This window comes from Elgaria multicarinata, chromosome 1, assembly GCF_023053635.1.
Source record: "Elgaria multicarinata webbii isolate HBS135686 ecotype San Diego chromosome 1, rElgMul1.1.pri, whole genome shotgun sequence".
In the NCBI taxonomy this organism is placed as follows: Eukaryota; Metazoa; Chordata; class Lepidosauria; order Squamata; family Anguidae; genus Elgaria; species Elgaria multicarinata.
Genome location: NC_086171.1, coordinates 81,980,038 through 82,005,043, shown reverse-complemented (window position 1 = coordinate 82,005,043; position 25,006 = coordinate 81,980,038). Strand labels below are relative to the sequence as shown.

At 43.5% G+C, this 25,006-nt stretch overlaps 1 protein-coding gene across 2 annotated transcripts in view; it reads left to right on the top strand.

Moving 5' to 3' along the window:
* Positions 1-25,006, top strand: part of COL15A1 (collagen type XV alpha 1 chain) — a 180,413-nt gene that overhangs the window by 71,563 nt on the left and 83,844 nt on the right. The window contains exons 3-6 of one of the 2 annotated variants that reach the window (XM_063130985.1): positions 9,224-9,771; positions 13,347-13,421; positions 15,555-15,644; positions 22,523-22,664. In XM_063130985.1, the coding sequence (XP_062987055.1) occupies positions 9,224-9,771; positions 13,347-13,421; positions 15,555-15,644; positions 22,523-22,664 (855 nt within the window). Of the gene's footprint in view, positions 1-9,223; positions 9,772-13,346; positions 13,422-15,554; positions 15,645-22,519; positions 22,665-25,006 lie in introns of both variants that reach the window. The other variant, XM_063130976.1, reaches the window with a different exon arrangement.

The window sequence follows — 25,006 nt, the reverse complement described above, 5'->3', positions numbered from 1 at the left end:
GAAATCCCTCTCCAGCGAGTTAGTTATTGGCAGTAAGAGCTTTCAGCTAACATATGCCGGAATGTTGGGCCCCACCCCCTTTGCTCGTGACTCCGCCCACTGCTGGAATGCATCCTAAGACTGAATTTGGCCCTCGAGCTGAAAGAGATTCAACACCCTTGCACAAGAGAGACATGTCCAGGACAAACCGGGAGATAAACACAACAGGGGAGTGGGAGAGTTTTCAGGGGAAAGTGACCGTTGGGGGAAGAATTAAGGACATCCCTTATCTTGTCTTACTATACACCACATGTCTTATTCTCAAAAATGACTGAATATCAGAGGAATATTTTCGGTGTGGCCCCCTCTTGACAAACGGTTGGGAGAGGTATTCTAGGGAGACAGAGCCAAACTGCACATTACTCTAAATGGATATTGACATTTGCATGTGTGTGTGTTTTCAAATAGCAACTGGAATAAGAACTGAACCATGGGTGGAGGGGTTCAATCACTCACCCCCATACTTGTAGTCTTGACACACACATGCTGGAGGTACAATTTACCCCGAGAGGACAATATTTTTTCAAGACTGAGCTATGATAGGAAAAGATTAACCCCTCTCCACCTATGCCAGAGTATTGATCTGGATTGGGCAAGCCATGCAGCTGCAGTTTTTCAACACACGCACACACACATTTAAGTTAGCCTTAACTTTCTTGTTAAAAAAAAAGCAGAGTGTCTAGTGGTACCTTACAGCTTACTCAACTTATTGTAGCATAAATGTCCGTGGACTAAAGTTCATCAGATGTATGATGTGTTATTCTTAGTTGGCTGATGTTTTATATACAGACATAGGTACAGAGTGGGGGAAATGCAGGCAGTGGGACCAAAAGGCCATGAAATCCAAGGGGCACCAGAGGGTTGCTATGCAAATCTCAAGAATATGCAGGATAAAATCAGTGACCAGTGGTAAGAATCTTCTTTGCTTTGATATGCTAATTTAACAACTGTAGTAGGAGAAAAATTCCTCACTTCAGTAAAGTCTAAATGAAAGGTAAATATTAAATAAATTCCAGTTCAACATTTTCCTGCTGGTGTCTAGTATGAAGACCCACCCAAACCACAATGTATTTTCTGTTTCCCCACCATCACTACTACCACCAGATTGTCTCAAGCTTCTGTGTTATCACTGCCTTCCCCAGCTATATCTTCAGCCAGACTCTGGGTATTGTGTGAAGGTAGGGTGGCCACTTATGCATCGCCTAGGCTGGCCCTCCCATGAGGTGGGGTAGATCCCCTGCTTCAGGCGGCAGATCTGAAGGGAAGGTTCACACATTACTGCCTACTGATGACTGCAGGATGACATGGTGTCTTGCATGTGTCTCAATGAGATGACACACATCTTACATCACAGCCAGGAACCCTCACACTGGGTTCACGCAACATGCTAACCCACATTCAATAGTTGAGTGTGGATTGTTGGTTGAACCATGGGTTGTTGGTTGAATCATTGGCTAGCTTTTCATCTGAACCCAGGACATTTTCTGCAGGGTGGCTTCTTAACCATGCAGTGTGGCTTATTTTTCTTGGACAAGCCTTGGTTTTGGGTTGTTCAGGGTGGTTAAGAAGCCCTTGCATGCTTAACAAGCCACCCTATGGAAAATGTCCTGGGTTCAGACAGCACACTAACCTATGGTTCAGTAAACAACCCATGGTTAAGCAACAACAACCCACACTCAACCACTGAGTGTGGGTTAGAGTGTTGTGTGAACAGCCCCATTTCCTCAGTTGCAACACTTGCCATTGTGTAGGGTATTTGCACATTGTGTGTGTGTGTTCATACAATGATGTACTGTCTATTTATTAGGGGAATTCCAGAGACTTAATGCAATCTCCAAGTATGAAAGAGCTCTAGTTTTGTCTCCCTCCTCCCCACTGCCACAGTCTGTGCTTCCATTTTTCTTGCTTCATCTCAAACTATTTAGACAGGCGAGATCACATGTTCCAAAGGATTAATAAAAAAGCCCTTCTATAATGGAGAGGATTAGCCTGTACTTTTCTGTACTGTGCTCTCCGTAATTTAAACAAAAGGAAACCTTATGATGATTACGCTGCCAGCCATGCATTCAAACATGATATCAACTGCTCTAGGCTAGGTCCGCCTCCCCACCCACTGCCCACTGGGGAGCTTCTGTTTCGTGTCAACTCTCTGAGCCATTCCAGATCTTCCCCAATTCTCCCAGCCACCCTTACTTTGTACTCTGTTCCCCAACGTCAGATAGTCTTTGAATGCAAGGTGCAATTAGGTTTTCCCTTTTCTTAAAAGAGAGAGAGAGAGAAAGAGACTGTGGAAAATTGGATCTAGCAATTGTATAACCTGACATTGTTCCCCTCTACCCCTTCACCCAATTTTGTAATTTCCAAATACAAAGAAAGAAAGAAAGAAAGAAAGAAAGAAAGAATGACATCAAATTTAAGTCTAGTTATTGACAGAGGGTAGTACACTTATAACACAGTTCTAATTATGTCTACTTAGAAGAAAGTGCCATTGAGTTCAGTGGGACTTATTATTTATTTATTTAAGCATTTTTATGCTGCCATTCAGCCAAAAAAGGCTCTCACGGCGGCTTACAAAATTATTTCTTGACAGTCCCTGCTCACAGGCTTACAATGTAAAAGACATGACACAAAAGGAAAGGGGATTGGGAGGGAGGAGGAGGGGGAAAGGAAAGCAAATTCAGGCACTACAATCTTAGTTGCAAAGTTCAGCAGTAATAGTTCGCAGCAGGAGGGAGGGGGCTCTCAGCTGGAGCTGGACTCAGGCACGATGGAGAGGTGCCTGGCTGCTGCTTCCTCCTTCACTGGCGGTCTCTCTTATTCCACTTATTCTCAGGGAAGTGGTCATAGAATTGTGCTGTTTCCATATGTCCCGTCCCCCCGCCCCACTTACTTTACAGGCAAAATTATGAGTGGGATCCATTGACCGCTTGGAGATTTTCTTTATCATTCTTCACAACTATGAATTCTATTTAGTCTCTTTCCATAATCTGAGGCTATTGCTGAATCAAGGGAAAGAAGAGTGTGCCTAAGGAATCCAGGGAACGGATCTGCAATAGGAGGGCATAGGACAGCAATTTCCAAACTCTGTGCCAGAGCACCAACATGCCACAAGAAATAAAAAATAAAATTATTATGAGCTACTGTGAGCCCCTGTCCTGCCCCGGGAAGTTTCCCACTGCACCTCTGCACAATTCTGTCATCTGATTGTGCCTCTCCCAATAAGCTTCCACAGGGTGCAGATAATATTGCTATGTCAGTGTAAAGTCCACCAGACATTTTGGATTTCAACTCTCCTTAGCCCAGCTGATAGGGCAATTGATCAGGAATGCTGTGAGTTGGGGAAGGCTGTCCTAAAGCATAATTGGATCATTCAACCGTTGCTGGTACTGAGACATTTTGGAATGATCCACCCTCACCGGGCCTGCCCACTGCGCCTCTGTATGAACAGCACTGCAGCATCATGGTGAAGAATGCAGTGCTCAATGGTACCAATTGATTCCACTTTCATCCGATTGCTGGAGAACACTGCCTGAGCAGTGCTGAAGGGCCTTAGTATGGAAAGAGACTCCCATGGGTTTGTGGCTGAGGTGAAATTTGCACCAGGGATGGCTTTGCTCACAACCCCATTATGCCTAGCTAGAATGCTACAACTATTATTGCTCTCATACACAATCTGTTTAAATGAGATATATAGGGAACTTCTGTATAATCATGTTAACACTGGACAGGAAGAAGCTATACTTGTAGAATGCCACATAGCTATAGGTCACGGGTGCACAATCTGTAGCTGCTCAAGGCCTTAATCGTGGCCTCCCATGGGTGCTCTGATACCATCCTTCCAATTTCTCCCCCCACCAATCATGATACAGAACCCTCCCTCCACCAGCGATTCTCATAGAGATCATGTTTCCTGGCAGTGCTGCTACCTGTATCAGGATTGTTGGAGTGTGGGTGTGGGTGTGTGCGCACATATGTATGTGTCTGCGTGCAACCCCTGACCCAGTATCACATGTGGCTCTTGGGACCGAAAAAGTTGTGCAGCCCTTGCTATAGGGCAGGGGTGGTCAGCAGGTGGAACTCCAGATGCTTGGGACTTCAGCTCCCAGAAGACCCTGCCAGCATGGCCAATGGTCAGGAATTCTGGAGGTCTACTTTCTGCCCACCCCTGCTATAGAGCATCGTCAACCGGGAATAGTTCTGAAATATTTCTGATAGGATTGTAGCCACAGTGGGCAGCCAGAAGAAAGCTCAAAATTATTTCTGGCACAGAAGTACTTGACAGACTCTACCTATGAAAAGCTTGGGAAAACATTTATCTCCCTATTTCATAGAACATTTTGTTTTTCATTGTATTAAAGCAAATTCTTCTGACCTTGCTAGTTTAAAAACCAGCTTCTAATTTGAACATTTGCTCTCAGAACGTTTCTCTTACATGAAGACTTTTCTTAAAATTGACCTCACTTGAGTTTTTGGTTTACTTTTAAAATACTTCTGCTTAACAATGCCTTTGCTTTTTGTGCCTGTGTCTGTAATTGGAAGAAAGGACTGAATGATTACAAGGCTGCAAGTCAATGAATACATAAGCAGTAAGCAGCATAGCTTGTGCCACTAGATTTATGTGCAGAACTATACACATCTACTTGTAAGTACTATAACCAGAACAGTAGGTCACCTTTCCATTCTCTCTCTAAATCAGGTTCAACATCGTCCTCCTGTATAGTCTAGAGAAAAGGTAGGCAGCCTGGTGCCATTCAAATGTTTTGGACAAAAATCTCCATCATCACTGAACATTGGCAATACTGTCTATGTCTTATGGGAATTATAATCCCAAACATTTCAAGGACACAAGGTTGCCTGCCCCTGGTCTTGATAGCTTCTTTTTTAAAAAACACACATGGCTGCTAGATAGTTTTCAGACCAGCCTCTCTTTTGAGTGAACAGTACTGAGTCCATTTTGAGACACAGCCAAAAATCCAGATGTCTTCATCCCCAGCTTTAACAGCTGGGTGGCCACTGTGTGAACAGAATGCTGGACTAGATGGACCCTTGGGCCTTTCTCACTAACCTTCTAGAAGTCTTTGAAAGAGTCATGAAACATGTAGACAGGGGTGAACCAATGGACATTGTTTACTTGGACTTCCAAAAGGCCTTGATAAAGTCCCTCACCAAAGACTCCTGAACAAACTTAGCAAGAGAGGATGGCAACAAGGGAAGAGGGCCTTTTCAGTGGTGGCCCCCCAATTATGGAACGATCTCCCCAACGTGGCTCGCCTGGCGCCAACTTCATTATCTTTTCAGTGCCAGGTCAAGACTTTTCTCTTCTCCCAGGCATTTAACAGCAGATGCTGAGTTTTTAACTGACCCCAAAATAGTTGTTTTAAGTGGATATTGTCTGTTTTTATGCTTTTTATGGTTTTAAATTTTGTATATTTGTTTTTAAAGTTCACTGTTTTAATTTTTGTAAACTGCCCAGAGAGCTTCTGCTACGGGGTGGTATATAAAAATAAATAAATAAATAAATAAATAAATAAATAAATAAAAGGAGAGGTCCTCTTTTGAATCAGTAACTGGTTAAAGAACAGAAAACAAAGAGTAGGAATAAATAGTAAATTCTCTCAATGGAGGGAAGTAACAGGGACTGGGATTGAGACCAGTTCTTTTCAACTTGTTCAAAAAAGATCTGGAATTAGGAGTGAGCAGTGAAGTGGCTAAATTTGTCAATGACAACAAATTATTTAGGGTTATTAAAACAAAAAGTGTTTGTGAGGAGCTCCAAAGGGATCTTTCCAAGCTGGGCATCTGCCTTTTGGGCATTTAAATGGCAGATGCAGTTCAATGTAAGCAAACGTAAGGTGATGCATGTTGGGGCAAAAAAACCCAACCATAACTTGATAGGATCTGAGTTGGCCGTAACCGAACAAGAAAGAGGTCTTGGGATTGTGGCGGACAGCTCGATGAAAATGTCCACCCAGTGTGCGGCCACTGTAAAGAAGGCAAACTCCATGTTAGGCATTATAAGAAAAGGAATTGAGAATAAAACTGCCAGCATCATACTGCCTTTATACAAATCTATGGTGTTACCACACTTCGAATACTGTGTACAGTTCTGGCCACCACACCTGAAGAAAGATATTACAGAGCTGGAAAAGGTGCAGAAAAGGGCAACTAAAATGATTAAGGGGCTGGAGCATCTCCCCTATGAGGGAAGGTTACATCAGCTGGGATTGTTTAGCTTGGAAAAAAGGAGTCTAAGGGGAGACATGATAGAGGTGTACACAATTATGCATGGTGTGGAGAATGTGGATAGGGAGACATTTTTAGTGGGAGATTAAGGACAAATAAAAGGAAGTACTTCTTCACACAGCTCATAGCTAAATTATGGAATTCATTACCACAATATGAAGTGATGGCCACTAATTTGGATGGCTTTAAAAGGGGGTTGGATAAATTCCTGGAGGAGAAGGCTATCAATGGCTACTAGCCCTGATAGTTATGTGCTACCTCCATAAGCCTGTGTGCACCAGTTGCTGGGGAACATGGGTGGGAGGGCATTGTTGCTTGTGGTTCCCTGGTCGACAGCTGAACAGAGTGCTGAATTAGATGGACCCTCGGTCTGATCCAATATGGCACTTCTTATATTCACGTTCTGATTTAGCATGGCTCTTCTTATGTTCTTATGTCCAGGATTGGGGTTGAGAGTAATCACATAAGACTAGATCATGCTATTCAGTTTCTAATTGACTTTCTACAATGCATTCCCCAAAGGCAAAGGTAGGGGTTAAAATTGAGCAGAACATGAATGCTGGATATCAAGAATGATAGCTGGTAAGTTACTTGGGGCTGTCTTCACAGCCCTGGATTTGCACTGCTCGTCCTCTGCCAAACCCCACTGGTGCACAGCAGCAGCAAGTTGCCTTTACAAGGGGAGGCAGCGTGGACTTTCTGGTGGCCATTAGGCTCGACCCCCTCCCCCTCCTATGGTTTCCAGCGACCAATAGGAGGTCGCCTTCTGCCCAGGAACACACCTGGAGTGGCTCCAAGCAAGGGCAGACTGACAGAAGAGCCAGGCTGACCTCGCTCTGGCTGGAAAAGTCATGGTAAGTCCCCAACTTTTCAGCCATACGTCTTCGCCTCTTTGCCCCAAGGTTCCTTCGAATCTGCATAATTGACGCAGCACAGATTTGGAGCCATCCTGGGGCAAAGACGACATCAAGACGACGTCACTAGGCTCCTTGCTTGCCAGAGCATGTTGCCTTAATCAGGTGCCTTACCTGCCACTGTCAAGGCTTCCTGTTTTCTTTCCTCTTCACCTGGGACTAGAAATTGCAATGCGTGCTATGGTAGTTTCTGTCTGCAGGAAAGGGCTTCAGCCCAGGGAAAGGTATATTGTTTTTAGAGTTCCTTAGTACAGATTGTAGCCTCCACTCCCTCTTTTCCCTCTGTGTGTGTGTGTGTGTATGTATGCTTCAACCCTTTGGAAGACTCCTTCTCGTGATCTCAAAAACTCCTTTTAGGCCTGGAGCTCAGCTTCATCAAGAATGCAGCTAATTTCCCTATCAAGGCATAACTTGGTGAAGGCTGGAGCATCCCCGATTGGTCAAAGTGTTGACAATTCCATTTGCTCAGCTAGTTGCCCCCAAATCAGTTTGTGCATTTGAATCTTTGTAAGCCTCCATAAATGTGCCATTGTGACATTATCCTCTCCAACTGTGTCTGTGTGTGGATCTCTTTGGGTGGGAATTGCCTTCTTAGCCGTACACGCTCTTATTTGCCAGTGTCTAAAGATTCCTTGTAAGTGGATGTGTGGATCCCATTAGAACATATGCGAGTTTGTACATGGGTCTAACTAGAGCACATCACGTAATAAGTAGGGAGAACAAGTCTCTTTGGAGGAGGAGGTGGTTTCACACCACCACACCACCTGTAAAAAAAAAAAAATGCATAAAGGAGGACATGGAGCTGTATGGACCAGCCTTGCTGCTGATATGCCTGGTAGCTCTGCCCGTCCTTCGCATTACGAACTGGTTAAAAGGGGCTCCTCATGAATAAATTTTAACTTGGTGTTTTAAATTTGTAATTTTGCATTGCTGCTGTTTTTATCTGGTTGAGCTTTTATATTGTATCTTATATTAAGGTTTTATACTGTTGTTTTATACTTTGAATGGTTTTAATTTTTGTGAACCGCCCAAAGAGCTCTGAATATTGGGCGGTATAGAAATGTAATAAATAAATAAATACTGAGTATACATGTAGAGCTCCTCCATGTGAAGAGTGACCCCGGCCCAATCAGGGTCCTCTCCCTTTACACGGAGGAGCTCTGCATGTGCACATGGGTATGTGTGTACAGTCCCTTCAGCCTTGCAGCTTCTGTGCATGTTCAATACATGGAGGAAGGTGGAGAGCATGTGAACGTCCTGTCACTAAGCAGTTTAGTGAGCAAACTTGATGGAAAACTCTTGTTGGGATCAGGGAGTATCACTGGTGCAAGCCGGCTTCCTTGGCTGGTATATCTGATCTCACAGCAGTTGCCTCCGTTGGCCAGAGCGGGTACCCAGACTCGTTGGGGCGTAGTGGCTCCAATTTCAGTAGGGGTCTGAATCCATTCTGAGTTTCAATCAGAACCAGCCAGAACCCTGAAGGAGATATCCAAGGTGCTGAACCCTGGGCCCAAAAGAGGTTCGGCACCAAGGGTCTATTGCCTGTCAGATATGAGTGCATTTGCTCTCATTGGCCTAAAGAACATTAGGTAGTGGTGCAAGTTTACTTCTCTTCTTGAACAATTGGATAGGATACCATCTGCTTCCTCATATTTCCACTTATAAAAGGGACTAGGGACTTAGGCCGTAGCTAGACCTAAGGTTTATCCCAGGATCATCCCGGGTTCGTCCCTGCCTGAGCACTGGATGCCCTGTGTGGCACTTAGATGAACAGGTTTGACCCCAGGATAATCCTGGGATAAACTTTAGGTCTAGCTACGGCCCCACTTAAAAAACAACAACTAGGAAATAGAGCCTGAAACTCTCTGAAGGCCCATAACCTCCCCACCCACCCCTGCGCCATGACTATGATTGTGTTAAGGAGTACCTGATTCTTAGCATTTACTAATTAATTTACTTAGACTTGAAGCATGAACTGTAGATAAGCCTTAGAATAAATACTTTGTGGCTTCTGTCTTGTGTTACAGAAAGAGGATCAAAGGGGCAACTTGACCTCACAGAACTTATAGGAGTCCCACTTCCGCCTTCTGTCTCTTTTATCACTGGCTATGGAGGGTTTCCAGCATACAGTTTTGGACCAGATGCTAACATTGGCCGTCTGACAAGGACTCTGATACCTCAGCCGTTCTACAGAGATTTCGCCATCACCGTTACAGTCAAGCCAAACAGCGACCATGGCGGTGTATTGTTCGCCGTCACCGACGGCTTTCAAAAGACCATTTACTTGGGAATCAGACTATCCCCTGTGGATGATAACACCCAGAGAATAATTATGTACTACACTGAGCCACGTTCTCATATCTCCCGAGAGGCTGCTTCGTTTAAAGTCCAGGTGATGACCAACAAATGGAATCGCTTTACTCTGGCCGTAGATGGCAGTGACATTGTATTGTTCATGGACTGTGATGAATACAACAGGGTCCAGTTTCAGAGATCAGCTCAGGCCTTGTCCTTTGAAGCTGGCTCAGGCATATTTGTTGGGAACGCTGGAGCAACAGGACTGGAAAGATTCACTGTAAGTATGACCTGTGAAAGATCTGTGGGTTATTTTACAGCTGGTCCATCACAGCAGTTCGGAATGAAGGGCTATGGGAAAATGCACATACACAAGACAATTCATTCTTCTGAATTGGGGGAGACTCATGTGGGTTTTCCATCTTTGGATTATTATTATTTAAAAAAATCTGCCCCTTGGTTGATAAGAGGTTAATCTTGGCAGAATTTATTTATTTATTTGTAACATTTTTATACCACCCAATAGCTGAAGCTCTCTGGGCGGTTCACAAAAAGTAAAACCATGAATTTGGTGGCTCTTGGATAGGATACTAATAATAAAACACTAAAAAATCTAAAATACAGTTTAAAACCAATAACATAAAAAACAAACAAAAGGTAAAACCCCACATAGCCAAAAGATATTATAAAAAATGGCAATAGAAAGGAACCATGGTCCTTTAAATCCACCTTTCCCAACCTGGGGCTGTCCAGGTGTTTTTGACTACAACCCCGATTAGTCCTGACCATTGGTCATGCTGGCTGGGCATGATGGGAGTTTTAATTGATACTGATATGTTTGATATGATGTATATACACTGGGATTGATTGACATGGGTGATATGGTGTATATGCACTGGAAATATTCACTTCCTCTGTAATTTGGTGTGCATTATCAATTGTGCCTTATTGGTTTATATACATGTTCATAAATGTCTATAAATTTATTTCTATTGATCCAGTGCAGTTCCTTGCACCTTGTGTGTTTTTGTTGAGAATTGTCTTCTAACACATCTGGAGGGCACCAGGTTGGGGAGGGCTGCTTTAAACAAAAAGGCAAAACCAAAAGAATTTTTTAAAAAATCACTTTCTGAAAATGTCATATTATAACTAGATGCAGGGAAGTTAGCAAAGATGTAGCCAGATGTGCTTGGAGAGGCAAAACATTCCACAAAAGCTGCTTCCAGAAGAGACTTTTATCATGCAAGTTGCCTTGCCTCATTGCTCAGGGTCCAGATGACGATGTCTTGTAACCTTCCCGTGTTTTTTAGCCACTTCTTCTCATCAAACTGTCAGTTAAGGGAGAAGAGATGGAATAGCTGCACAATGACATTTGACTAGTAGTGCCAGGAGCCCTCTGTCTGGAAGCACCCAAGGTGGGATAGAACTAAGGGGTGTGTTAATGACCCTTTCAAGACCCTTTCAAGACCCTTTCAAGACCAAGCCAAAGTACTTTGTGTTGCAACAGGGATCGCTCGTAACAAAATATTGTTGCTGGGAAAATCCATCCCCCCTTCCAGCTACTGTGAGGATTGCAGCTAATGTCAGAAGAAACAGGGAAGCCTGGGGGAGGGGGTGGCAGGTGACATCAGCATCCCTGCTAATCAAAATCTCCTGGCACTTAGACCCTGCGAATCTTGGCTCCACTTCACGACTTCATAGCAGGTGATGGAGGAGCCAAGCAAGTCATCATGAGCAAAGTATGGCAGAGCCCGGTGGGTCAATAGCAAGCCTTGTTTTATTGGGCAGGCTTTGACATTTACTGGATGTTAAGTCCCTGATGCAGGTTCCTCCAAACCACAATTTGAATGTTCAGGTTTGTTACCAACACCAGGGGAAATAGCTGATCTCCTTCAGTCCTTCCCACTCAGGATAGTTTTTATTTTAAAGCCACTGTGAAGGGGCGTGTGAATGGTATGATTACCCATCACAGAGGGAAAATACTCACATTTACCCATGGGAAATCAAAAACCCCAGTAACCCCTGATGTTTGCCATTAAGAGGAAATAAATCTAAACTCTTTACTTGTAGTTCCTAAGCATGATCAACTTTATTAAATCATCTTCCTGTGGAGTCTTGTTTGGAGACGACAACCTCCTTGATTCCAGCGGAAATGGGGAACTTGGCCAAACCAAAAAGCTGGAGCCAAAAGAAAACAAAGGACTCAAGTTTTGTTTTCTCTTATTGAATTAAATGGTAATTTTCAATGGCAGTGGAAGAATTTTAGTGTTATGATTCTGAAAAGATGGGTCAAGACTCAGGGGCACATCACAGGAGCCTTGTGGGTAAGCTGGCGGCAGTGTTGGGAAGGGGCTATGGAGTTCCCTTGGAGGTCAAATAGCTAAGATCAATAACGATGCTGGGAACAAAATCCTGTCGCTTGATCTGTTTTTGGAAAAAATCTTGGAATAGTGTACAGTAAAACAGCATTTTCCTTTCTTGAGAAAAAGAGACCTATATTTTCCTAAACCCTTCTTGCCCTCAACACATCATTTGCGTCTGTCAGCTAAGCAGATGTCCTGGCATGGGGAATAAAATATAGGTCAGTGGACATTTTTATCTTGTCTGTGACATTTTTGAAACCCTAATTTTAGCTTGTGTTCCGTTTCAGCCAGGACCTCTGCAGAAGCCATTGGCCAACACAGGATGCACACTGGTTTAGATGATTTTAGAAGGGGATTAGACAAATGTATCCAATAAATAGGTATCAGCCATGAAAACTAAACAGAACCTCTGTGGTCAGAAGCAGTATATCTCTGAATAATTATTTATTCTTGATTTCAAATACATTTCTAGCGCTTAGTATATTAAAACCTCTAAGCGGTTCATATTCAACCTTAGCGGCTCACCATACTAACTGTAGAAGACAAAAAAGAGAGAGGTTTGTTGCCTTCGTGACTTTCTCGTGTGTTTCCCAGCAACAGTTAAAGGAAGCCAGATTGCAGCTGGACATCAGGAAAAACTTCCTGACTGTTAGAGCAGTATGACAATGGAATCAGTTACCTAGGAAGGTTGTGGGCTCTCCCACACTAGAGGCCTTCAAGAGGCAGCTGGACAACCATCTGTCAGGGATGCTTTAGGGTGGATTCCTGCATTGAGCAGGGGGTTGGACTCGATGGCCTTGTAGGCCCCTTCCAGCTCTGCTATTCTATGATTCTATGATCATCTGACTGGTCTTTTTTAAAACAAACAAACAACACGTGGCCCTCCAGATGTTGAAAGCCAGAACATTTGGAGGGCCATCGGATTAGATGGACCTTTGGTCTGACCCAGCAAACCTCTTCTTATAATCCCAGTGTCAGTACTTCAGGCTGTTGATATATATGTATGGCTATGTGTATGAATGTTTGAATGCTCTTCCACAAATCACTTCTATGTATGCTAAAATCTAGAGTCTTAGGAAGAAGGGTTAAGCACTGATCTATTGTATTTTATTTTAATGTGCAGAAGTGCATTCAGCATGCAAGCTCTAACTTGCAGCCTGAAGTGGTACAGTCCAAATCCCCTTTCACGTTATACAGTATGTCTCCTTCTTCTAAATCCTTAGATACCTGAAAATTGATATAGTTCCTTATCCTTTTCCTGTTGTAAACCGCCCAGAGAGCTTCGGCTGTGGGGCGGTATATAAATGTAATAAATAAATAAATAAATAAATAAATAAATAAATAAAATCTCCTACGTCCTTTACGACTGTTTTCATCTACATAGTTCAGATGCTTTTCAGAAAAAACAGCACAAGCAGTGTTTTTCACATGTTATTTGTTGGATTCTTTTGTAAAGAACGTTGCCTTGATTCATTCTTCTTGATGCATGCAGGGCTCCATCCAGCAGCTAACAATCAAACCTGACCCAAGGGCTATCGAGGACCAGTGTGAGGATGACGACCCATATGTGAGTACCCCCACAGACACATTCTTTGCAATTATGATGCAGATTTAGAAGCAACTCAAAGCAAGGACCCTCGCCTTTTGGTCAATGTGATTTAGAACTCCCAATCCACCCTCCCAAACCTTCAGTAAGTGGACAGAAATCATGGATCTCACCTCCAGCAGTGGGTGGCAAAGCAGCTGAAGAAGGAACCCATTTGGATTGGAAAAAGAGCCTGTAAGCCCCCCTCCCCGAAAATCTTTGCCGCAGTGAAGTTTCACAGCCATTCCCTACACCCAATACTGCATTTCAATTAAAAAACAAATAGGCAGTGGTGTAGTGGTATATGTCTGCAGTGCTGGCACTCATCATGACCAACTGCATAGCCACACTCCCAAGAGAGTCCCAGGCAGGCCTTGTGATTCATATGAAAACACCAGTTCTAGCCATTTTCATCTCTAGCAGAGTCAGGTCTTTTGTCAATCTCACGGGTCTTAATTGCCCATTCCTGACCAAGCCACCCCAAAATACTTTGCATTACAACAAGGAACAATATAACATGACAGAATTCATTCCCCCCCACCTCACCCCCCCCCCCCCCCCGTTACCCTGAGGATTACAACTAAGGGAGCAGGGAACAGGGAAGCAGTGCAGGCTGCTGGCTCCCATGTCAGTGGGGCTTGTGAATCCATTCCGAGTTTCAGTCAGAATCAGTCAGAATCCTAAAGGAGCTATCCAATGTGCTGAACCCATTTTGAGGATAGGGCTCTGTACCTTAGATAGCTCCTGACTGGTTCTGACTGAAACCTAGAGTGGATTCACAGCCCCACTGGCATCGGAGCCACCAGCTTCCACTGCAGGGAAGCCTGATCATGGCTGGCAGATGATGTCAGTATCCCTGCTATTCAAAAAGTCCTTGTGCTTCAGTCCTGTGGGCCTTGGCTCCACTACACCACCACAAATAGATGTCAGCAGATTGATCATGGATTTCCAGTGTCACATTTCATTTGGCTCTTGCTTGTTCCACGTCCTGGAATGTGGAACAACATGACTATTTGCCATGTGCAGGAAATCCCCATCAGATGAGGAATGAAAGTGCTGCTAGTTTTGCATCTTAGCCCCGAGGATACAGATCTTTATAGAGAACTGCGAGAGAGAATTGTAAAATTAAGAGGGCCTACTGGGGTTCAGGGTTCCCACCGCATTAGGTCATCTATGCCAAGGTGTAAGTAAGATCTGATCCACGCCACACTCAGACATTTGGTCACAAAGAGCATTGCCCACATGGAGCTTCCCTCTGACTTCCTGTTCTGTAGGAAGTTGTTCCTGGGGCAACAAGTCCAATGTGGCATGGGAACTGAGGGTTATAAAAAGCCACACAGAAAAGGACACCATGATCCTAAGAATACATCCATCTATCAGAAAGAAAGAAATGTTCCTGTGGATATTGGGATGGAGAGAAGGTTCATATAGTACAAGTCGTGTGATGGGTGGTGCAACGTCTGTGTGCTTTGCATGGCTGTTTTGTGCATGGCTGCTTCCATAGCCCTGGGGAGACATGTTTGGCTGAGGTCCACAGGCCTTAGCAGAGGTGACCAGAAGGTGCATCGAGTACTTTTGTTTTGATGGCGAGGGCCTTTTTTAGCACTAAAACAGATGACACCATCAATAGAGTGCAGAAAATGGAGGTGGTGGTCCATATGATGGGACTGGAGACCACATCAGCCCTTTTCTCCTTCTTACTCTTCAAACAGAGTGGTGGTCTTTGGGAACTGAGTGAGAAGAGCAGGACTATGCCTTTTGAGCATGCACAGTAGGCTGAGGGTGGGCTCCCAGCAAAAGTTTTCTCAGGTCTAAAATGTTCCTGAATGAAGTTCTGCACAGGTGCAGTATCCATGTATGTGAATGCCCAGATGACCACTCAAAAAACTACATTTTCAAATAGTTCTTGTTGTCTATGCAAATTGTATGCACCAGCCGTGTTCCCCCCACCATCTAGAATGTACCACAAGTGGACAGTCTAGGATTTCTGTTATGCATTCAGCGAAGTAACCAGTGTGGGAAACACATATGTGTTTATATGCTTTGTACAACTTTGATACCCTGAGCATACATACCATTTAATTCCAATTCTTAACTGTGGCCTGGTTTTCATAGACATCAGGAGACAGCAGTGGCCACGACAGCATTCAGGAACAGGAGGGTATCCCAGAAGCACATGAAGTCATTTGGCCCACACCAGCTCCAGTGAGTATTGGATCTTATTCAGCTTTATCTTATGGCTACCTTCTAATGTCTATTAGGTTTTGTGGTTTTATGCATTCATGGATGCTAATGAATTTCATGCGCCTCATGAGTAAAGGTCAACTGCTAAGCTTACATCTACAGCAGGGGTGGGCAACATGAGACCTGCAGGCTGCATGTGGGTCCTACAGCCTCTCAGTGCAGCCCCCACCCCCGAAATTTGGGGAAACCCAAAAATATTTTCTACAAATTGTTTTTATTTTCTGTGAACAAAATGGTATCTGGAGTTGCTGTAGACTCTCATAAGGGTCAAATTAGCTAGCTTGCAAGCTAATTTTGACCCATTTGGTGCTCCGTAACAGCTCTGGATGCCATTTTGTTTTAATTTTGTTTTATTTATTTCCCCCTTTTTTGGCACCGGTGGGAAGAGCCTGCAGGGCCAGGGCTGGGGGGTGAAAATGGCCCTTGGACCACCCAGAGTTGCCCACCTCTGGTTTACGTCATGAATTTACTTTTAATTCAAAACTTTCTTTATTGTGTAAAGGGTTAGGGTTAGGGCTGTTTCTTCTTCCTAGAAAGTCCTTTCTCTGTATCTACAACAAACACAAGAGCTCTGCTAGATCAGACCAGAGACCTACGTATCTAGTCCAGCATCCTGTTTTCCACAATCAGATGGCAATCAGATTCGTAGCCCATAAGTAGGAAATGAGGGCAGCAGCTTTCACCCACTGTTGTTCTCTAGAAACTGGAATACAGAGACATGCTGCCTCTGATCCTGGTGGTCCTATGTAGGCATCATGACTACTAGCCATTGATAAGCATATCCCATGTTGTCTAAGGTTGGTGGCCATCACCATATCTTTAGGAAGCAAATGACTAGCCTTTTTAGGATTTTCAGGATGCTTCCATTTTAACTGGTTTGCAGATGATTGACATTCAGTCACCTGCCATCCCAGTGTTCAGGTGGGTGAATTTCTCATTCCAGTCACTGTTAGTCTCGATCACATATGGCCCACAGGCCACATGCGGCCTTCGGAGGCCGTCTGTGCAGCCTGCTGGGAGTGGCCATTGGCAGCACTGCAACTCCCTGAATCTCCTCCTCCTGTACCACCATGGCTCTATGTGCCACAGTTGTGCTATGGATGGGGGGCATGTGGGGATGACTCACCCCACACGGTTTCTTCCCCAGCACTATCGGTTCCCAATAGCCTTCCAAACACCTGTTTGGCACACAACCAAAAGCCCGATTGTGCTAGAAAGCACGGCTGTTTAGTAGGCTGTTGGGAGTGCACTGTTGCTGGGGAAGAAAGTGCATGTGCCCCTATCCACACCACAATCATGGGAGTGGCAGCTGACTGTCACATGGGGGCGGGGGGAGTGTAAACTGCCCTCAGCACACAGGGAAGGGTTACTGTATGTTCAGACAACATGATAATCCACCCTGCAGAAAACATGCTGCATTCAGATAACACCATAACACGTGGTTTAACAATGACTCACATTGGGTGGGCTAGTGTGTTGTGTGAAGCCAAGCATTGAGAGACTGTGTATTCCTAAGAGATGTCAGGCAAGAAATTGAGGTACCATAACAGGGCAGACTCCCATGGGCCATCGTTGAACAAGTTTCGTTAGCCAGAGAGTACACATCTTGTCTTTCAATACCATATAATCTCTGGATCAGAAGTTTAGAAAGTATTAATATTATAAATTCTGTAAGGTATATTCTAGCCTTTATCTCATATATATTTTTGTAATGATTGTCTTTTTATACGTTGATCACACTAGAACAGCCTTTCCCAACCTGGTACACTCCAGACATTTTGGACTTTACCTGCCAGTAGCCCCAGCCAGTGAGAAATGGTAAGAAATGCTGGGAGTTCTAGTCCAAAATATCTATAGGGAACAACAACAGCAGCAACAGCAACAACAACAACAACAACAACAACAACAACAACAACAACAAATGTATTTCTTGCCCGCCTCTCCGTCTGGAGCGAGGCAGGGAACAACAAGAAGTATAAAATACATAAAACTGAATTAAAAACATAGTAGGCTGAGGAAGGCTGGGTTAGAGAATTCATCCCAATTTGAATCTTGGTGTCCCTTAACATACTTCACAGGTCAGTGACTTCTCAACTGATCCAGGCCCAAACCCAAGGAATGAAGTCCAGAGGAGGTGATTTCATGGTTTAGGGACGTATCCTATATAGCTTGTTTCCACTCTATACCCACTTCTTTGACAACTGTTTTCTGCTCTTTAGTTCTGCCTCCAGACAAAGAGCAGTCTGTGAAGCCCTAGTTACAGCTACAGTAAAGCTCTTTGTATGAGATAATCACCGCATGTTTTACGTTGTGTAGATTTTTGAGCCAAACAGCTATAAGCCAGAAAGCCTTGTAAAGCAATCTATTTTTCCAAAAGCTGTAAGGATTCAGTGGGAAAGGACTTTCTTGGGCAGGGTACATAGCTTCATGCTCCCCCCACTTTTAACAAATGTTATGTTAAAGTAATGCCCATGGACTTAAAAGTGCATGTTAGAGAGAGAAGTCCAGTGCATCAAGTCTCCCAAGATTGATGTTGCCTCTAACAAAACTTAAAACATTCTTGCCAGCTGTGACGTCTCTAAATGCCAACAAGTCCAAAGATTTATATGCTGGCTGGAAAGACTGACCATGGGCTTTCAGGGTATCTTTTCTTGCCAAATTCCAAATCGGATGCACAGCCAAGCTCAAGATCGTCTAGGATAACCACCACAGCCACTGACAGATGCTTTTGGAAAGCTGATGTTCACACCAGACTGTTATGAATTGTCGAGCAAAATGCCCAAAGTGTCTCACTCTGCTGGGTGGGAGAGAAGCGAAGGAAGGCATCTACTTTTTAACAACCCACCTGCCAGCTAGATCAAGCTACTTATCAGTGCCAAGGTTGCCTACGCCAGTTTGCAAAATGCTCCTACAAGAATCAAACATCATGGCTTAGCAGAGTCAGGAAAAAGTGTCACTCATTTGACATGTAGCTAAAGCAATGCCTATAATCATTCCAGTGCATCTTGGGAACTAAAGATGTCTGGTTTTACAGGCAAGGGAAAAATCCCCTCCTAAAGGAATGAATTCATTGTCATAATCCTCAGGCGGGAAGGCCTCCAAGGAACTGGACACAGTGGAGGAAAAGGTTGCATTGGAGCAACTTGAGACCAGCTGGATATCTCTCAGGCACTGGCTCACTGGACATGTTGCATGACATCAAGAAAGTTGAACCAATTAAAAGGGCAGAGGAAGAGAAAGTGTCACTGAGGAGAGAGGAGGGGAGCGCAGGATTTTCAGGCAAGGCCAGCTCTGGGATTTTGGGGGTCCTTTGGTGAAGCACGTCAGTGGGTCACATGAACTGGGGAGGGATGCAGGCCGCAGACAAGGGTGTGTAAACCAATAGAGTGCGTCAATGTATTGCTATGCTGAATCAATCCTTGCCCAGTCCGCAGGGCTGGTGCCAAGGGTCAGCATGGTTGGGCATGTGCTGAGGGCCCACATCCCAGCAGAGGGCCCACTGGTAAGAGCTCCCAGACTGTTCCACTTCTTTACCATTGCAACCTGTTTGGTTCATCTGCCTCTTGCTTCGGCCAGTGGTGGTGTGAAGGAGGAGCAGTAAATGCCACTGCCTGTTTTCTCATTAGCTCTCTGCCTGGCAAGCATGCAGGTGGTAGCAATTAGGAGGAGGAGGAGGAGGAGCAGCAGGCAACAATGCTGGTGAGAAGGAAGATTCACTAATCTGGTTTCGCACATAACAACAACCCACAGTATGGATTGTCGAATCGTGGGTTGTCATTACATGTGATGGGGCGGTGGGGGGTGGGGGGGCTAGGGATGTTGAGAAATCTATAACAGATTCAAATCTTTGGATTCCTAGGAAATGCAGTGGACCAGCTTTTTTTTCGAGTCTTGGATTTGGTGGATTGATGGACTGGGTTTCCACTTCTGGGGGGATTTGCCCTAATTCGCAATTTTGCAAGGGCACAAATCTGCATTTGTTAATGCACATTAGTGCAATTTGCATTAACTAGTACTGATTGGCACATCTGCACATGAGTGCTAATGTGCATTAGTGCAAATAGAACAAAATTCTGGTAAAAGAAATCCAAGAAATCCAAGTCTGTCAATGACAGAACAAAAGGGTCCTGACAATCCACGAAACATGCATGGAACGGATTTAATTCAGCCTGTGCATCCCTAATAGGGGCAGATACAGGAACACAGGAACAGGAGACAGGAGGGCACTAAAGATCCTGGCCAGTCTTACAGAGGCAGTCCGTGGGTGGGCACACGAGTCCCTGAAGGGCAAAAAAAAATTCTGGAACTCCTAAACTCAAAACAGTATGCGTAGCCTTCCATTTTGCTATGCTCTTACCTGGTGGAAATTTTTCCCAGCTCCAGATTTCTTTCTAGTATTTATCCTAGAGCTCCGTGTGTGTGTGTGTGTGTGTGTGTGTGTGTGTGTGTGTGTGTGTATCACTTCTAGCTTTTATCACTGTCCACATCATCTCTTGTCAAGTGATAAGTAGTTGCAGTTGTTTTAGATTTGATCTCAGTAATGTTGTCAAAATATATTAAAATCAGGAGCTGAGAGTTGAGCCAGAGTGTTCCCTAAAGCTATATATGTTTATGTGGAAACTGGAATAACATTCCCTTGAAATCAATGGAGGCTTGTGTTGTACAGATATATGTTCTCTTACTGGATGCAGGCATGTTTTGGATATTACGGTAATCGCCCTTTTAAGCAGTGGTTGAAACCAAAATCGAGGCCTGAATGTTTTTGAGATTTCTTTTTATCACAGCAGGAAATGTCCAGGTGAACTGGCTAGTTTCCATGACTCAGGGTGTCAAATTTTATTTCAGGTGATCCACCAGCTAGTGCAGTTTTAAGGAAATTAAACTATGAGGGCTATATAGCCAAAAATGATCGAAAGATTTATTTCCATTGAAAGAGAGTTGATGGTGGTGTGATAGTGGCATGGTTACTCATCTCTTCTGTGCTGCGACCTCTGGTCAAAGAGATTTTACAGGTTTTCGAAACAGTACAAAAACCTGCAAAGCCTCTCTGATCAGACAAAATCAGAGGGACAGAGAAGCAAGCAGTGCTTCATCTCCATCATCTCTCTGAAAAAAAACTTGTTGTCTAATTCTAGTTATAGAGTTTATTTATTTATTTATTCAATTTATATCCCACTTATATACAAAGTACTCTACAGTATTGGGAGACTTCATTGGCCAAGCAATTGATTGAAATGCTATGGCTTTTCAGATTTGTCTTGTATCTAAATTTCATCTAAATGTTTCAAATAACTAGAGGGCCAGTTTACACATAGACTTGGTGTGTGTGTCCTAAACGCCAGTCTCCCTCAACCTGGTGCCCTTGACTTGAGACGTGTTGGACAACAAATCCCAGAATCCCTGGAGTTGTAATCCAGCAGATGTTGAGGGTACTTGGTTGAGGAGGGCTGCTGTATACTGTATGGGATAAGCTTTGGAAGCATGTTCAGTGTGAACTACGGCTTTTATTCACACACAAGTTAGGCCCTGTCCAAGTGATATATCCGTGTGTGTGTGTGTGTGTGTGTGTGTGTGTGTGTGTGCATGCGTGTGTGTGTGTGTGGCTGATCATGTCAGTTGGGCCTACTTGCGTAGGAAAGTACAGATAAAAGCCATACTAAGCTTACTTGTGCTTGAGCCTAACAAGGCTGGCTCCCTTTCCTTGCTGCATGAAGGGTGTACACGTCACGGTCAGGTGTGAAACAACCCTTAAAGTTTCAAACGTGAATATACCCGGTCACTACGTTCAACATCTAAGGTCCTCCTCTGGGTGCCTACTCCGAGAGAGGCTCGGAGTGTGGCAATGAGGGACAGGGCCTTTTCGGTGGTGGCCCCCAGACTATCTCCCTGACGAGGCTCACCTGGTGCCAACGCTGCTATCTTTCCAGCACCAAGTTAAAACTTTCCTCTTTGCCCAGGCATATGGCAGCACATCTTAATCACCCACATGTTTATTTTTTTAAAAACGGTTTTTAATGCTTTATGTGTGTATGTTCTGTGTTTTAAAATTTTAAATTTTGTATACTTGTTTTTATCTCAATTTTAGAATTTCTGTAAACCGACCAGAGAGCTCTGGCTATGGAGGCGGTATATAAGTGTAATAAATAAATAAATAAATAAATAAATTGTTCAATACTTCTATACATTCTGTAGAAAAGCAATTTGTATAAAACTGAATGGGAAACATGCTGATGAAAAACAAAGAGAGGGGGTGGGATTCACATAGTTATATCAGAAAGAAAAATGCAAGTGGTCAACTAACTGAAATAGAGATGGTTTACGTGCCTAAAAGATTGCATGGTAACAGGTCTGTTTCTTTAAATCGCAGTATTTCCCCTAGTGTGTGAGGCAGCGAGCTGAACCAATCAGCTCTCTAACTTTTGGGGAGTGCTCAGCCAGTGAGGGCATTGGAGCAATTAAAGGCCCCATGAACCCATTTCATGTTCTTCAAGAACTAACAGTGGTAGCCTGGGGTGTGTGTGTGTTTGTTTGCCAGAACTGTACCTCACCTGGAGGACCAAAATACTTTCAGACAGTTCCTTCGTGATTTCAATGGCTGGAGTTATCAAGTCCTGCCTGCTAGGAGCAACAGCTAATACACTGCAAAAACTTAGGCAATATTAATAACAAATGACACAGTTGATTTATTTGGGAGGGCCTTGGATCCAAACATATCCTGCTGTTGAATGTCAAATGTTGAAACAGAACAAAGTACGTTGGCTTATACTCTACCTCTCACAACTAAGACTTTCCTACAGGATAATGTCCGGATAATGTTTGCTTTAATTTTTGCCTAGCAGTTGCTTGGGAATGTATCTGAAGAAACAACGGCTGGACCAGTAGGAGCACCACCAACCACATCTCCCCATTCTGAAGAAATGGATTTCTCTGGACAACATCTCTTGGAAGAAACAGTGGGCCCAACAAAACCCGAAGAACAAGGCAATATATATTTTAATCTCTTTGCCTGTCTGTTGTTCTGAACAGAGACTTTTCTCTGTTTGTCAATATCTGGCACATCTTTGATAAGAATAGAATTAATCATTCTACTTGAAGATGTGCTTCTTGGCACAATGAACATGCCTTGGTAGCAAATAGGTTAGTTGACCCATAAGTGCACATGTTTAGTGGGGATTTGATCACATTTCAGATAGTGGTGCATTGGTTCTATCTAACAATGAAAATAGGTGGAACCAAAAGACTCTCCCCATGGCCTGACTCATGGAACACTTACCAATATGTCTAGCCCCATTTCAATGCTTGTCATGCTAGTTTAGTGTGGAGGCCAAGAGACTGAAATGTGAACCAGGGAGTCCCTGCTTCAAATCTCACCTGCCATGATCTCATTATGTAGCCCTAAATAACCACTCTCTCAGATTCTGTTCCCTCCATCTGCAGCAGGAGGACAATTATTGACCTAGACATATCTATCTCATAGAGCTGTTACTAACAGTGGCTGAAAAAATGTATATAAAATGCTCTGAGCACTCTAAAGTGCTAAGTTAATATTACTATTGCTACTAGTGTGATGTAAGGATAATACTTCAAACTTATATAACAACATAAGTGTTGTATCCAAAAAGAGGCAAGGTAAAAGTATAAATATAAGTCCTTTATTTAAAGTATGCCTTGCAAGGCCGGCAGCATAACCGTATGCCTGACTAAGCCTTCTCAAAGCTATCCCCAATTTCCCCTTATAGATTGCCCAGCCTCCAGCTGGATCTGATCCTTGCTCTCTTAAAGATACACTACATCTCCACATTTCTCCCCCTCTTAAGAAACCTCCATAATTCCACATCCCAACATTACATAACATAGTCCTTAGTCCAAGCAGGTGGGTGTCTGACACGGACTGGCCATCTTCCTGGTTCACTTCCCAGTTGGTCAGATCCAGCTGCTGGCCTAGTCTCTATTGTGGGTGAAAAAGGCAAATCCTCTAACCCAAAATGGGTATCTTCATCATCTTGATGGTCTACTGGAGTAAGATAAGAAGCATTCCACACACGTCCATCTGAAAGTTTATATGTATAAGGTCCTTTTTTCCCAATAATTTTACGAGGCGATGTGAATCTTTGTTCTCCCTTTTGTAAAATCCCAGGTTTCCTAACTCGAACAAAGGAATTGCACTGGAATGTTTGTTCCTTAGCACCACGACGTCCATCTGTATATACTTTAGATTTCCTTTGTTTCTCTTTAACTTTCTCTCTCATCTCGGATTCCAAAGGTCTATCTGGTCTAGATTTTAACACTCCAGCCACATTCAATTTTGTATGCATCTCTCTGCCATGCAATAACTCTGCAGTTGACCTCTGTGTTGTTGCATGCTGTGTAGCTCTATACACTTGCAAAAAGTAAGTGGTGAATGTTTTCCATGCTTTCCCTTCTAACTTAGCTGTTTGTAAACTCTCTTTCAGGCTTCTGTTGAACCTTTCAATCTCCCCATTATTATTATTATTATTATTATTTATTTATATAGCACCATCAGTGTACATGGTGCTGTACAGAGTAAAACAGTAAATAGCAAGACCCTGCCGCATAGGCTTACAATCTAGCTTGGGGGTAATACACAGATGATCTCCAATGAATAATATTACGTTCTTCTAAGAAGGTTTCAAATTCCACTGAAGTGAACTGTGCTCCATTATCTGAAACTAGTTCTTTTGGATTCCCTTCTCTACTAAAAACAGTGGAGAGAAAACTAATAACTGTAGCTGAGGTAGCTTGAGATGTAAACACTACTTCTGGCCATTTACTATAATAATCAATTAAAGTGATAGCATAACGACAATCCATAGGAGCAGCCTCAAAAGGTCCTACAATATCAATTGCAACCTTTTCCCATGCAGCATCTGGAAGTGGAACTGGCTGTAATGGTGATGCACGTGTTATTGCTGTCTTATCATGTAATTGACAAGTAACACATGATTTTATAGCAGCTTCCGTTTGAGAGTCCATTCCTGGCCACCAATACAAATCTCTCAATCTTTGCTTAGTTCTAACAATCCCTTGATGGGTATCATGTGCCAAACTTATAAATATAGACTGCAATTCCTTTGGCACAAGTAAACGGTGTGCTCCCCGTAACACATACCCATCATGGAAAGAGTTCATCACGTATTCTAAAATAAGGCAACAAAACAGGTTCAAGCTTTTTCTTATTACTAGGCCATCTACCTGTCAAAAAATTCCGTAACTTTTGTTGGATTGGACATGCCAAACATGCAGCTAAGAATTGCTCTTAACTGCATTAAGTGCACTAGTAATGATAGCAGCTACTTCTTCAT